Source organism: Puma concolor, chromosome A3 (genome assembly GCF_028749965.1).
Source record: "Puma concolor isolate L17-30 chromosome A3, mPumCon1.1.hap2, whole genome shotgun sequence".
In the NCBI taxonomy this organism is placed as follows: Eukaryota; Metazoa; Chordata; class Mammalia; order Carnivora; family Felidae; genus Puma; species Puma concolor.
Genome location: NC_141669.1, coordinates 96,091,836 through 96,106,914, shown reverse-complemented (window position 1 = coordinate 96,106,914; position 15,079 = coordinate 96,091,836). Strand labels below are relative to the sequence as shown.

The 15,079-nt window shown below is 40.6% G+C and overlaps 1 protein-coding gene across 4 annotated transcripts in view; it reads left to right on the top strand.

Annotated features, from left to right (window-relative positions):
* The window catches only part of CFAP61 (cilia and flagella associated protein 61), a 287,953-nt gene that overhangs the window by 121,405 nt on the left and 151,469 nt on the right, over positions 1-15,079 (top strand). For 3 of the 4 annotated variants that reach the window (XM_086701573.1, XM_086701575.1, XM_025932336.2), the window contains 3 exons: positions 4,185-4,262; positions 9,953-10,159; positions 12,920-13,054. In XM_086701573.1, the coding sequence (XP_086557699.1) occupies positions 4,185-4,262; positions 9,953-10,159; positions 12,920-13,054 (420 nt within the window). The remainder of the gene's footprint in view (positions 1-4,184; positions 4,263-9,952; positions 10,160-12,919; positions 13,055-15,079) is intronic. The other variant, XM_086701572.1, reaches the window with a different exon arrangement.

Genomic DNA, 15,079 nt, shown 5'->3' with positions numbered 1-15,079 from the left:
TCTTTATCACAGAGATAGAAAATTTGGACTTGATCCAGACAAGTATCCTGAAACAGGATAGATCTCAGGGCTTGGAATAGGAAGATCTGACTGAGGTTTGGGAATGGTAGCTCAGGAACCTGTGGTGCTTGGTGCTTAACCAGCAACACTGGATATCAGACCTATCCAGTCTGATGGAACTCCATTTGACCCTACTGGATGGTGATTCTGTCTAGAGGTTTTTTTTTTTTTTTTTTTTTTTTTTTGTTGAGCTGGCTATGTCCTCAGGGAATGGATGAGCTAGGAAAGATCTTGTATGACAAATGTTGGATTCTCTTTCTAGGAGTCCTTATGTTAACACTGCTTTCTTGAGGACCATGACAGTTAACTTAACCAGACATGGAACAGCACATGTAGTTGGAGAAATGCTGTTACATTTTTGATAAATTTTATTAAAAAAAAAAAAAGTCTTATTGAGCTATAACCAATGAACAGCTTGATAGATTTTACAATTCAAATACACCATGTAATGAGCTCCTGTTTCAGGAAACAGACTAACCCCTGCCTGAAGACTAACCCAGCCTGCCTGAAGTTCCTCTCATGCTCCCATTCAGTTACTTTATCCTCATGTTAATACCACCTTGACTTCTAAGATTATAAATTAGTTATGCCTGTTTTTGAACTTTATTTGAAGGGATTGTACTGTATGTGCTCCGATATCAGGCTTTTATTGCTCAGCAACATGTGAGACTCACACATATTGTGGTGTAAAGTATTTCATTGCATGAATATTCCACAATTTATTTCTTCCTTCCACTGTCATTTGGGAAGGTTTCCAGCTGTTGGATCTTTTGAATAAGCACTTTAAGTTTTAGGTCATCCAGAGGGAGACACCTAACACCTGAACACAGTGAAATATTTAATATTTATCAAACAAGTATTTGATAAGGTAGCAGATTAAAAGAAAACTTCTCTCCAGAACATGTTTTTTTGTTTTGGTTTGTATTGATCTGTTTGTTTTTTCTTTTTTCTTTTTTTGCTACTTCCCTCCTGGCCTGCTAATGCAGTGTGATGTAGTGCCCTGTTTCTCGAAATGTGGTTTAAGGAGCCATAGGGGCCTCTGAGACATAAATTTTCAGGGGCGTCCATGAAGTAACAAAAAAAAATGTTTCTGTAATATGAATAAGAAAGTATTTTCCTTTTCCACTGTATTGATCTTCACACCAATGGTGCAAACGCAGTGGTGAGCACAGCCTTGGGAGTCTCAGTGTGAATCAAAGCAGCGGCACCAGAGTTCGTTGAGTTCTTCATCGCCATTCACTCATGTTAACATCAGGAAAAGAAAATCTAGTGAGGGCATTGTTGCACAGCAACACAATGGCCAAAACAAAAAGAGTGGTACCACTAGATACTGGGGAGGATGCAGGGAAACAGGATCATTCACATGTTGCCAGTGGGAATGTAAAATGCTACCATGCTCTGGGAGACATTTTGGCTATGTCTATAAAAACTAAAAATGCAGCAACCATATGACCTAGTAATTGCACTCCTGGGCATTTATCCCAGAGAAGTGAAGTCTTGTACGCGAATGTTCATAAGCTGTCAGAATCAGCCCAGATGTCCTGCAACAGGTGAATGGGTAAACTGTGACGTGTCCATGCCATGGAATAGTACTTAACAATACAAAGGAATGAACTGTAGGTTTATTCATCAGCTTGGATGAATCTGCAGAGAATTATGCTGAGTTGGGGTGGGGGAAGCCAAGCCCTAAAGGTTACATACTGTATGATTCCACTTACATTACATGTTTGAAATAACTCAGTTTTAGAAATGGAGAAGAGATTATTTGTTGCCACAGGTTAAGGGCCAGAGGAAGGCAGAAAGTAGATGGGTGTGGTTATAGCAAGGTAATTCAAGGGATCTTTTGTTGGAACTGTACTGGTGGATATATGAACTTACACATGGATAAAATTGTGTAGAACTTGATACACACACACACACACACACACACATCAATGTGCATTCCCTGCTTGTCATATTATGCTAGAGTTTTGCAGAATCTTACTATGACAGGATACTGGGCAAAGTGTAGAAGGAATTTCTCTGTATTTCTTTTTTTTTTTTAAAAAACATTTATTTGTTTTTGAGAGAGAGACAGAGACAGAGTGCAAGCAGGGGAGGGGCAGAAAGAGAAGGAGATACAGAATCTGAAGCAGGCTCTAGGCTCTGAGCTGTCAGCACAGAGCCGAACATGGGGCTCAAACCCACTAACCGTGCGATCATGACCTGAGCCAAAGTTGGCCGCTCAGCTGACAGAGCCACCCAGGCGCCCCTGTCTGTATCATTTCTTACAACTACTTGTGAGGCTACAGCTATCTCAATATAACTTTCAATAAAAAAAGAAAAAGAAAAGCCAGTTTCACTCGAAGTGGTAAAAATTACTATTTTCAATATTCTGTTGTGGCAAAATGCGAGGTGCACATAAAGGTCTCCTACTGCAGACTAAAGTATGTTAGTTGTTTCAAGAAAGAGCATTTCTGCAATTGTTTGATTTTCATGCAGAACTAGCCCCTGTTCTCATGGAACACCACTTTTACTTGAAAGAACAGCTGGCAGACAAAATATGGTTATTCGGTCTTGGTTTCGAATACTTGGCAGACATTGTCTTAAAAATGAAAGACGCAAGGCTGTCACTCCAAGGGAACAACTGACAGTATTTGTTCCCTGTGATAATATCCAAGCTTTCAATAAAAAAATTAGAATTTTGGAAAATCAGTATCTTTCATCATGAGCTTCACAGCTTCCAAAAATTTTAAAAAGTTTTTCTGATGAGGCTGGTGGCAATGTCACCAAATGTGATGCTTTTAATTTTTTTAGCATCTATTTATTATTGAGAGACAGAGCATGAGTGGGAGAGGAGCAGAGAGAGGGAGACACAAAATCTGAAGCAGGCTCCAGGGTCTGAGCTGTCAGCACAGAGCCCAGTGTGGAGCTCAAACTCACGAACTGTGAGATCATGACCTGAGCCAAAGTCAGACGCTCAACTGACTGAGCCACCCAGCACCCCTGATGCTTTGATATTTTATCATAAGTCAACATTTGGAAAATCTGTGTAAGCTTGGTGAGCCAATATTTTGTAGATAAAACAGGATGTTACAACATCACACATAGGTAAAAAGTACTCACGTGAGTACAAAGTTTACTGATATGGTTTCAGCTTCCACAATGCAATTGATCTTTTATTTTTTTATTTTTTTTAATATTTATTTTTGAGAGAGACAGAGCACAAGAGGGGGAGGGGCAGAGAGAGGGAGTCACAGAATTGGAAGCATGTTCCAGGCTCTGAGCTGTCAGCACAGAGCCCGACGTGGGGCTCAAACCCACGAACTGTGAGATCATGACCTGAGCCAAAGTCGGAAGCTTAACCAGGCACCCTGCAACTGATCTTTAAAACAGTACCACTTGTTGAGCATCAGAGAAGAATATCAATAATTATCTGAAAGATTATTTAAATACTTCCCTGTTTTCTAGCTCTGTATCTTTGTGAAGACAGATTTTTTTTGTATATTTCAACCAAAATAACATATTGCAGCAGATTGAATGAAGAAGCAGATATGAGCATCCAGCTGTCTTTCATTAAGCCAGACATTAAAGGGATTTGAAAAAATATAAAACAATGCTACTCTCCTCTCTAAATATTTTTGTCAAATTTTGAATTTTGTTTTAATTAGTAAATTCAACAAAAATGAATCAACATCAAAATTTTCCCAATTTTAATTTCTAATATAGAAAATAGTGATAGATAGATATTACACACATAAACCAAGCTCTTTGGGGTCCTCAGGGAATAGGGGTCCTGGGATCACAATATTTGAGAACCACTAATGCAGAGCTAAGGAAAACAGATTCCAGGTCAAAGGGACTGTGGTTTGAATCACAGATCCAGCCCTTACTAACTGGAAATCTCAGCATGTTACTCAGCCCCCCAAGCCTTATTTTCTGGTAAGTGAAATAGAGAAAATGATAATATTCATAGGAGTGAGGGTTCAATGAACACAGGGAGGACATTTAACTTAGTACATGGTCCAAAGGTAGGATGTTGGCTCTGACCGTCATTGTTGTTAGTGACAGCCGACTACTGACTGCTTACACAAACCTTGATGGTTATATTTTAAGGGCCTTAAAATATATGCTTATCTTTTCAGGATGGAACATCACTGAAAGCATTTGTAGCTGAAGTTGCAGAACAAATAGTCGGCATTGCAGTGATCAGAGATGAAATGGTAAATTGCAAAATAGACATTGATTTCTTGGATTGTGCCTTTTTATATCATGAATTAGCACACAATACCTCTTTTTCGTTTTTGTTTATTTAATATGAATGCCTCTTTTTTTAAGGACTTCATCATCTGCTTGGTTGATTTTTCAGTTTCCCATTTTTTCAGTTTAAACTATTTAAAATATTACAGAGAATATATGAAAAATTCACATTTTATAAATTCATATAACCAGGGTGCCTGGGTGGTTCAATTGGTTGAGCGTTCTGACTCTTGATTTCAGCTCAGGTCCCGATCCCAGTGTTGTGGGATCAACCCCCACATCAGGCTCTGCCCCGAGCATGGAATCTGCTTGAGATTCTCTCTCTGGGTCTCTCTGCCCTTCTCCTCTACTCATGCTCTCTCTCTCTCTCTCTCTCTCTAAAATAAAAAATTAAAAAATTAAAAAAATTTCCAAATAACCTTCCACCAGGACCACCACCACCAAAAAATCAAAACAAAACAAAAAACAAACAAACAAAAAAGTCCCAGTGCTCCCCAAAGAATTACTACTGTTAATAGTTAGGCATTTATTCTTTCCTACATTCTTGCTTGCACATAATTAATTACATGCACTGTGTGTGTGTGTGTGTGTGTGTGTGTGTGTGTATGGTCAATTGGACAAGTAATTTTTTTTTCCTAGTGCACAGCCAATTCTTCCGAAGTATTTATTGCTGAGTAGTTCATTATTTTCCTGCTGACTTAAAATGTCACCTTTACATGATTCCATATGCCCGTGTCTATTTTTAAACCCTCCTTTCTGTTCTGTGGATTTACTTGTTGATATCTCTTGTATTATTATGTGCTTTGCTATCTGATAGGGGAGTCTTCTCTCATTTGTCTTTTTTTCTAAATTCTCTTGGTTTTAATTAGATATTTCCTTTTCCAGATAAGCCTTGTAATACTTACTAAATGAACTTATTTGCACCTTTGTGGTTTTTGTAGAACAATATAGGCAGAATCAACAATTAAAATATTGAGACTTTCTCGGGGCATCTGGGTGGCTCAGTTGGTTAAGCGTCCTGCTTTGGCTCAGGTCATGATCTAGTGGTTCGTGAGTTTGAACCCCAAGTCAGGCTGTATGCTGACAGCTCAGAGACTGCAGCCTGCTTCTGATTCTGTGTCTTTGGCTCTCTCTGCCCCTTCCCTGCTTGTTCTCTCTGCCTCTGTCTTTGTCTCTCTCTCAAAAAATAAATAAACATTAAAAAAATTTAATAAATAATGAAATATTGAGACTTTCTAGGAACATGGCTTTCTGAATTGGTGGTGGTGGTGTTGAATTATTTCGGGTTCTTCAGTAAAGTTTTGTGGCTTTTCACGTACAGCTTTCTTGTGCCAGATACTTTGCCCCTGTAGGTTTACTCTCTGCTCTGTTCTGTTTACTCTCTGACTCTAATTGGATTTGGCCAAAGGGGAACCCTGATGAGAGGAAAGGAGGAGAGTGAGATTGGGATGCCCTCAGCTGGCTGGTCTTTCCACTGAGTTTTCTGAGCTTTTCAAGGTGGCCTTTTCTCCAGCACCCTCTCATTTTGGATTCCAGTAACTAGCACCTCCCATGCCACCCACCTAAGGTGGTGTTAGCTTGCAGTTGCTGCTACACTGTCCCCTACTGGTTTCCCTGCCCCCTCCTTGTAAGTAGTCTTTTTGTTTTAACCCACCTCCAGTTATCCTAATTTGAACATACCATCTGTTTCCTGATGAGACCCTGACTGATACAGCCCTGAACATTTATGATTTGTTTCTACTTGTTTTATATTTTTCTGGGTATTGGAGTGCCTGGGTGGCTCAGTCAGTTAAGCCTTGGACTTAGGCTCACAGTTTGTGAGTTCGAGCCCCGGGTCAGGCTCTGTGCTGACAGCTCAGAGCCTGGAGCCTACTTCGGATTCTGTGTCTCCTTCTCTCTCTGCCCCTCCCCCACTTGTGCTCTGTCTCTCTCTCTCTCTCTCTCAAAAATAAATAAATGTAAAAAAATTATATTTTTCTGGGTATTATAAAGAGATACTTTTTTTTTCATTGTTCTAAGTGTTTATTTTGGTATGTGGGAACAATAGTACTTTTTGTCTTGTGATCTTATATCCAGCCACCTTTTTGAAGTCTCTTTAGCTCTGAGAGTTTTCAATTGAATCTCTTTTCTGGCACAGTGTCACTTCTTCCACATTGTCTTGACCAAAGCAGTTATAGGGCATGCTCAGATTCTAGGGATGGAGAAAGTGACTCCACCTCTTGATGCTGAGAGTGTGGCAAGGTCAGTCTGCCAAAGAGCATGCAGGATGCAAGTTAATCTTGTGGCCATCTTTGGAAAATAGCCTTATTTTTAAAATATTTATGTCTTATTTCTTTTTCCAGTTTTGTTATATGTTTAGAATAACATTGAATGGTAATGTTTATAATGGATACTTTTGTGGTGTTCTTAGTTTTAATGGGAATGATTCTGTATTTTCCTCCATTTAGTATAATATTTGCTGCAGGTTTCTGGGAGGCATCCTTTATCAAGCTATAAGGAAATTCTCTTCTATTTCTAGTTTACTAAAAGTTTTTATTATGAATGAGTGTTGAATTTTATCATCAAATATGTTTTGGCATTTATTGAGATGACCATACGGCTTTATTCCATTAACCATTAATGTATCTTACACTATACTTGTTCTTTGGTTTATTTCTCTTTTTGATTCAATGTATCTTTGAATGATTTTTAAAAATTTTTGTTAATGTTTATTTTTGAGAGACAGAGACAGAGACAGAGTGTGGGTGGGGGAGGGGCAGACAGAGGGGGAGACAGAGAATCTGAAGCAGGGTCCAAGCTCCAAGCTGTCAGCCTAGAGCCGAACACAGGGCTCAAACTCACAAACCATGAGATCATGACCTGAGCTGAAGTTGGATGCTTAACCCACTGAGCCACCCAGGCGCCCCTTGAGTGATTTTTTTAGAAAGGGTGATAGGTGGTAGGGTCTCTGAGTGCATGCATAGACAAGAAGTTTTTATTTTGTTCTCACCCTTTAATACTCATCAGGCTGTATATGGAATGTTTATGCCAATTACCTCTCAACAGATTGTTGACATTTTTACTGTCATGGTTTTCTAGTGTCCAATGTCACTGATAAAATGTAATGTTATATAAATAAATGTATATTTGTTTGCTTTCTGTCTTGAGAATTAGTTTGTTTCTTTTCTATCCCTGAAACTCTGAAATTTTACCAAAAAGTAACTTACGCCTTTTCTGAGTCATAGGAATATCTTTCCTCTATGATTTCATCATTTTTTCCCTTTTAATTTATTCTCCTCTTCTTGAATTCCTTTTAATTCAAGGATATTGGACCTTTGGAATTGCACCTTCACTGTCTCTTAACTTTCTTCTCATTTCTTTATCTCTTGTACTTCTTTTTTTTTAACTTCCTTTTTTTTTAGTTTATTTACTTATTTTGAGAAAGAGAGAGTGAGAGCACAAGGGTGAGTGGAGGAACAGAGAGAGAGAGGTAGAGAGAGAGAATCCCAAGCAGGCTCCACACCATCAGCACAGAGCCTGCTACAGGGCTGGAACTCATGAACCATGAGAACATGACCTGAGCTGAAACCAAGAGTCGGATGCTTAACCAGCTGAGCCACCCAGGCATCCCTTCTCTTGTACTTCTTACTCTTCATTCTAAGAGATTCTCTTGATTTTGTCTTCTGGATTTGTAATTCAGTCTTCAGCCTTGTCCATTCTGTTATGCAGGCCTTCTATTGGAATTGTCATTTGAGGGTTCGTTATGTTTAACTTCCAAGTCTTTTTTGTAGCAGCTTGTTTGTTATGTTATATGCAAGGTCCTTCTTGTTATCTCTGAGGATACAATAGAATTTTTTTCTAAAAAAAATTCTCTTCCGTTCCCTGACTGACCTCTGTGTCCCCCTAGAGGAAGTTGTATGTTTCTTTCTTCTGATCTTTTGCATTTGTCAGTTTTCCTTGGAAGTCTGACCATGTCGTACCTGAAAGATTATAACATTAGCATGGCTGGCTGGCTTCAGTATCCTCGACAGTTGTGCTTCTTGCTTCTCCCCTGCGTCCCTCAGTCATGAGGAGAGCTACCCAGCCCTCTGTCAAATTGGGAGGTGGCATCAGTTGTCTGGCTTCCTCTTGTGGCCTTGAGTGTAGATGATCCTGGCAGACAGTAGGCCTTTGAGGGGCCCAAGGTAAGAGGGTGTAAGCTAGTGTTAGAAAACTTTGACATGTTTTCTTCCAAGGTGAAGAAAACTATCTTACTTCTGCATCCCCCATCATGCCACCACCTCATTATTTAAAAAAAATTTTTTTGTTGTTATTTTAAGTGGTTTGGGATGGGAAGAAAATTAGGTGCACATGGCCCATCTGCTGTTTTGAGCCAATAACATCTGTTGGCCCTTTGCTTCTTGTTTTTCAATGATTTCTCAGCCCTACGCTTATTACTCATTTTATTTTATAATGAGGGATGCCTCCTTGGTAATTAAAGAAAGGTCTTAGGTGCTAAGGCAGTTGTAGGGTCAGCCCAGATGGAAAGGTCAGGCATTACCAGAATTGCCCTTAGATACCACCACTTCCCTGGTTATCCTGAGCCCCATTTCCTCTGTGCTTTATAGCAGAAGCTTTAAAGACAAAGGACCTTGATAGGCTTGGATACAGACTTCAGTTTTCCTGAATTTTCTAGTGCCAGCTTTGCCAATCACAGAGCAACTCAAGTTCCTTGCATTCTCCAATCCTTCTTTTTGAAAGTATGCTTTTAGGACAGTTCTACCGTGTAAAATAAGAAGAAATATAAGTAGGTGCTTTCCAATCTGCATATAGTTTGATGTTTCATGCATATCAGATGTGTTTACTACTCTTGTCATGAAAGAAAGTCACACTCACTCAGAACAGCACCCCACCCCACAGTGTCCACTACTGGGAAGTGAAGCAAGACAGGCTGAATCAGTACACAGTTAGCATGGTTGAGCCCCTGCTTCCCCACCCACAGTGCGGGGGCCAAAGAGTGGTGGTCAGAACTAGACCCATAGAAGCAGGAGCAGAGTGCCCGATATTTTCTTTTATAAGTAAACACTCACTAGTCTTTAAAATTACCTTCCACGATGTAAAAATAAAATACCTCAGAAGCATAAGATGTTTAGGGAATGCCTATGGACGAGGCCTAGCCTTGCAGTTTTCCTGTAGATCAGTCTAACCACACGTGCCAGTCGAAGGATGTGACCAGTGAGATGACATGTTTCCACATTAATAGTGAAGAGAGAATAGTAATGAGTCCAGAGAACGTTGGTGGCTGTTGCTTGTCCCACTGCTGAATTTTGTACAGGCTCAGTCAGTCGCACTGACAAGCTTGTCCTGTGCTTGTCCAACACTGGGAAAAAGGTGTTGTCCTTTCCCCTGGTCCCTAGCAGAGACTCAAGGCTCTCTGGGTTTTTAGCAGCCACGGCTCTAAGGAACAAATTCCAAAGCTGTGTAGCCATCCTTCAGAGACAAGCCATCAGAACTTTCAGAAGACCTAATTTTCAATTTTAAAAATTTGAACAATCAAAATGAGGTAGTAAATCACTGGAGAGATAAGCACATTTCTTACTACTATACCTAAAGTAATTAAAAATTTTTCTTATCATAAAATGCATGCCACTTATTTAAAACATCCTTTAATGCCCTTTCCCCACCTCTTTTTTAGGATATAGAGTACATACGATCCCATTACAACATTGAAGATTTCATCTACTTCAGTCACCACCAACGGGAAGAACATGGGCACTTGTATCACTTTGTCCTGAACCCTATTTTTCGGCACTACACCAAGTTTTTTCTGAAGGAGATCCTCCGTTTAAGCTATAAGTCCTGTCTCTACTATCCTGTTTACCCACAATCCAGGGAAGACAAGGTAAAAGAATATCATAATGCACTTTTCCAGCACATTCACGATGTCATTCGTGTTGTGTGCCATATTTTATTCCTTCCTTGATCAATGGATTTGAATTATAACAGGGCTATGAATTTCAAATGGCCATATTGAGTTTGGCCCTTTTATTACACTATAGAGAAAGTCCAGAAGACTGAATGTCTGAAACACTCACAATCATAATTAGTAGAACAATTTGTTGGCTTTTCCATATTGATAAAGCAGAGACTGGAAAGTCTGCAAAAATGCTCTAAGGGACATGAAAGTCAAATGATTTCTTATGGTGCATTAGTGAAATGCCATAATGATCCTATCATGCTCTTTAAACAAAGAGCATTTTGGTTTGAACTCACAGAACAAATCAGTTCAGTCCTATAAGATTGCTGTGCTATCACGGCATTCCAAATAGGCACTATAACCACCGCCATAAGAGTGATGGATAAAAAGTGGAGATGTGTGGTGCTGACATAGCCTTTATGTAGTAAATACCTGTATAAGTCTCCCTAGCATGTTATACTTATGAAGACTCATACTTTGTAGTAAGCACTATCTAGTGTATAAGGTCTAGTGCACAGATAGCAAGCTCTTCTTCCTGTTTCCATCTTGCCTCTACTTATCCCACTCAGTCTTCAGAGCACTTTCCACTAGTTAAATTATGCCTTTTGCCATGAAAGCAGAGGTGTCCGTCTTGTTCAAAGCTGCATCCCAGTGCCTAGAAAAGTCACACACATGTACACATGCCTGTCACTGACAGCTGGTCCTCAGCCTGATACAGATTTGAGAAGCTATTAGGTTCAATCACTAGACCATCTAGTTGTCCCATCATATCCCATTCATGACCAAAAACTTTCTCATGCTCTTCCCAGAATCCTTGATGTGGTCACATTTTTTCTTTGTTACCACAAATGAGCCAAGCAGATTTTTAAAGTAAGCTTATTTATTAAACTTCAAACCAGTCTGAAGCATATCAGTAAAATTCCCTTAACAATAATTTTGCCAATGCATCTTATTTAACAAAAGCCTTTGGGGGAAGAAAAGAGGGAATGGGGAAGAAGAAAAAACATGGAAGGGATTTTCAGTGAGATGCACAATATGCTCTAGTGATGATCATTTTTCCTATCAAAGTGTGGTGCCGTAGCCATGTGAACGCCCTAGATTTGAACCTCAGGAGATAGAAAGGTAACAATTCTGGAAGATTCTGATCCTCCCCCCAACTCCCCGTTTCTTTTTACTATTCATTTGGCCAGTGGCCAGTGTGGTGACCTTCAGGATGTGATACTAAATTCTTACTTTTTATTCATGATGTTACCTGCATGCGCCCAGTTGGTATGAAAGTCCTTTTGCATCATAATAAAAAAAAATATCTTTGACATTTCATCAAACATTCACATATTTATCTCAATCATATAGAATTTGGAATGTGTTATACACTATTTCACGTAGGATATAGAAACACATTTGGAGACAGATTTCCTCACAGTCTGCACTTGCAGGTGATTTACACACATACCTTTCTTTAAACACGTGTAAGAAGCTGTACCAGATAAATTAGGAAAGAGGTTCCAAATTCTGCTATAAATTCCCAGTTGACTATAATAAAAGTGAATGTTAGGCTTGCTTTATCAAGATGATTTTCTCCACGCCCTCCTGTGAGGACATGTATTAAGAGATCCTCCAGGCATAAAAGCAGAATTCTGGCTAGGAACTCCTGGGCTCTATTTTTCAGTGTATACAATCAGGGTGTGAAGTTCAATGGTGAAGGATTTTAGAAATCCCTTTTAGAAGCTCTTAGAAATGCCTGGGGGCTGTTTTTCGAACAGCAATAAGTCATATGTAAACCATCTTATTTATTAAACTACACCTAATTTTAGTTCAGTTTTATTTGTTTTGCTTTCCATTTTAAATTCAATAAACATTCTAAAATTTTGGATTCACAGTTTAACTCTTGAGGTTTAAATGGTTGAAATACCCTGAGTTAGTTTCACCAGAACCCCTGAGGGGGTTCATAAATGTGAAAGAAATAAAAATCACCGTGTTCAGTTTTCTCTGCCAAGTTTTAAAAGTGGGGTAAAATGTATATTTTGACGCATTCTCCTAAAACATGGTTTATCATAGTCTATTTCAGTAAGCATAAATCCAGCTCATAATTTAGCATTAATATAAGTCAAAATAATAGGATCCAATTTCTGCACCCGCACCCCACTTTCTGATCTCATCTTTTTGTTTTAAAGCGCTTGTTTTATCAGCAAAAGTCCAGTTGAAGTGGCTGTGACTTTCACAGACAGGAAGATTTCCACATCTGCACTCAGCCTCCTCTCAGAAGACATTTTTATCTATGTGCCTTCTTAAAGCAGCTTGTGCCAAACACGCAAAGGTTAACAGGACGCAGATAACACAGCTTAATGGGGTCAAATCAAGCTGATTCATGATCACTATGGAGAAGAATATCCTCCTGGGGAAAATACTTGTACTGAAAAATCCCATAAACCAAACCACTTGTTTATCTGTCATTCCCACAGAGATAGTAATGTAATTACTCTCGTAATTATCTTCATTAGTGTCAGGCATTATCTACAATTCATTCCTCTGCTCGAAGAGTATGTTTGTTTATTTGCCGACTTTTCCCCCTCCCCCGTTTGGCCGAGTTCAGACTTTTGTGTTTGTAAAGCCGCATGCACTCAGGCGTCTGTGCTGCGCGGCTCTGACATTCTCTCCCCTAAAACAGAGATCGCTGTCTTTCAGTTCCAGAGCTCCTATGCCCACTCCCTGACATCCGCCCTTCATTACTTGGTTCCCGTGCGGCCGCGACGACAGATTGTCTATCCTCTGGAAAAGCTTGGCATCAACGCTCCATCAAAGGCGGTCTCCAAGGACGCGGTGGGTAGCCGGGCGGCAGCAGGCATGGAGGCTCTGTGCCAGCTCTCGCGGGCGTGGCAGATGGGGTGGCCGCGCTGTCTTCTCGGGAGCAGGCTGCTTCTTAATTACAGGGAGCCTGGCGCTCATGCCCTTACAGGGGCGCCCTGTGGAGGCTCCCCTGCAGCCCTTTCCCTCAGGTGGTTATTGCACAGAAACCTGACACAGGGGTGGCCTGATCCCTGGATGACAGACCCCACAGGGACACCTTGTGTGCTGTGTCTCAGCACAGGCGGCCTAGGGTCAAACTCCCAGCATATTTCTGTTTCCTTTTTCCTTCCTCAAAAGCAGATTTCCCCTTTCCATTGATGTTTTGTTTAGGCAAAAGTGGGCATTCACAAGTCAGACAAAGCGGACAGAGAAAGTAGAGCTGGCTGAGTTTGAGATGTTTGGGTCCTAAGCTGGGTTTGTTAAACTCCTCTGTGGGGAGTCAGGATGATTAACAGGACCATATTAGCTGCCCTGGGGGGTGGCACAGGCTTAACCTTAAAATGAGCAACCCTGGGATGCTTTTTCTACCAAAACAGGAGAAGAAACAAAAATAGAACCTAGATTTCACTTTAAAAATGGAAATGTACATGTGTGTGTACACACGGCCATGTTCTAACTGGAAAAGCATGATTTTGTCAAGTTTACTTCCATATGTAGGCTCGTAGTATTTGTGTACACTTCCATTTAAATAAGTTAAAAAAAAATTCCCTTAGTGTGCTGATGTTTGTACATTGTGAGAGAGGAAAGTGGAAGGTTTAAATTCTCCAAAAGGTTAGCCAAGGAGTTGCTAGATACGGTGCTTAAATCAACAGCTTGGGCAACCCCGGTGCTGCAGGAAGCACATCATTCTGCTGCCCCCGGCTCCCACTTTGCTGGGTGGGGCGGGGGCGGGGTTCCACCAAGACCCACCTTCGTGGCACCTGCTGACTGTACCCAAGGTTGCTTTAGTTCTACATTCATCTCTATATTTGTAAAATAAACAAGAAATTCTAAATTTATATTTGAGTAGAGACTGAAAATCAGTAGCAATTCTTTCCCCTCCTAACTCTCTATGATGGGAAATATCGAGCATATACAAAAGTGGAGAGGACCAGATGAAGCAGGGCTTCTCGTTCTGTGGGGCTGACAGACCTTATCTCCTTTTGTTTTTTTTAACCCATCATAGGCTGATAGTTTTATAAAAGGTGAATTTCTTAAAAATGAATTTAAAACAAAGACAGATAAGATTCAAGTCCAATTATTTTATTATTAGATTTAACAGACACAGAATTACTCTGTCCAATTGCTGTAAAACTGCTGAATGCCTCTGTCAGTCTCTGCACTTACTACATGGGCACCTATCTCAGACCACACGTTGAGTAGCACTGAACTCCCAGATAGTTGGCACTGAACTTCAGAAATTTCCAATTCTTGGCCAATTTTGGATCTCTACCCCCCCCCCCCCCGCCCCCATCACTTCCCCTTCCTCCTTATCATTTTGAAGCAATTCCCAATATATATATTTCATCCAGGGCCAGCGTGAGTTTTTAGGTAGCAGGGCCCAACGCATTGCAGGGCACGGTCTGTCCACTCTAAAGATAAGAGTGCCCGAGCCGATCTGGAGGATCATTGGGATGGCCACCAGATGGTCTGTTTTGTGGTACAGATCCTAGGATTGGACTCCTTTGGAATGACAGCAAAGACCTACAGATTTGGCACAAAGACAGTGCCTTAGGGTCAGAGAGGGTGGCTTCTTCTATAACTCAGTGAAACACAGCTTCCATAGAGTTGTGCTGATCCCAGGAGAAGGAGCTGCAGGTACCAAGTATAAGGATGAAACTTCTGTGTCGGATCCGGGTAAGGATGAGAGATGCCGCCCTTTTACAGTGACTGCTGACACTCCTTCCAGTATGGAGAGACCATACGACGAGGCCAGGAGAAGCCCTCATAGGGCTCTGGCACCTTCAGCCAGCCCTCTGGTGGCATGAGTTCTGTGGCTGGACCAGGAGGGGAGGAATG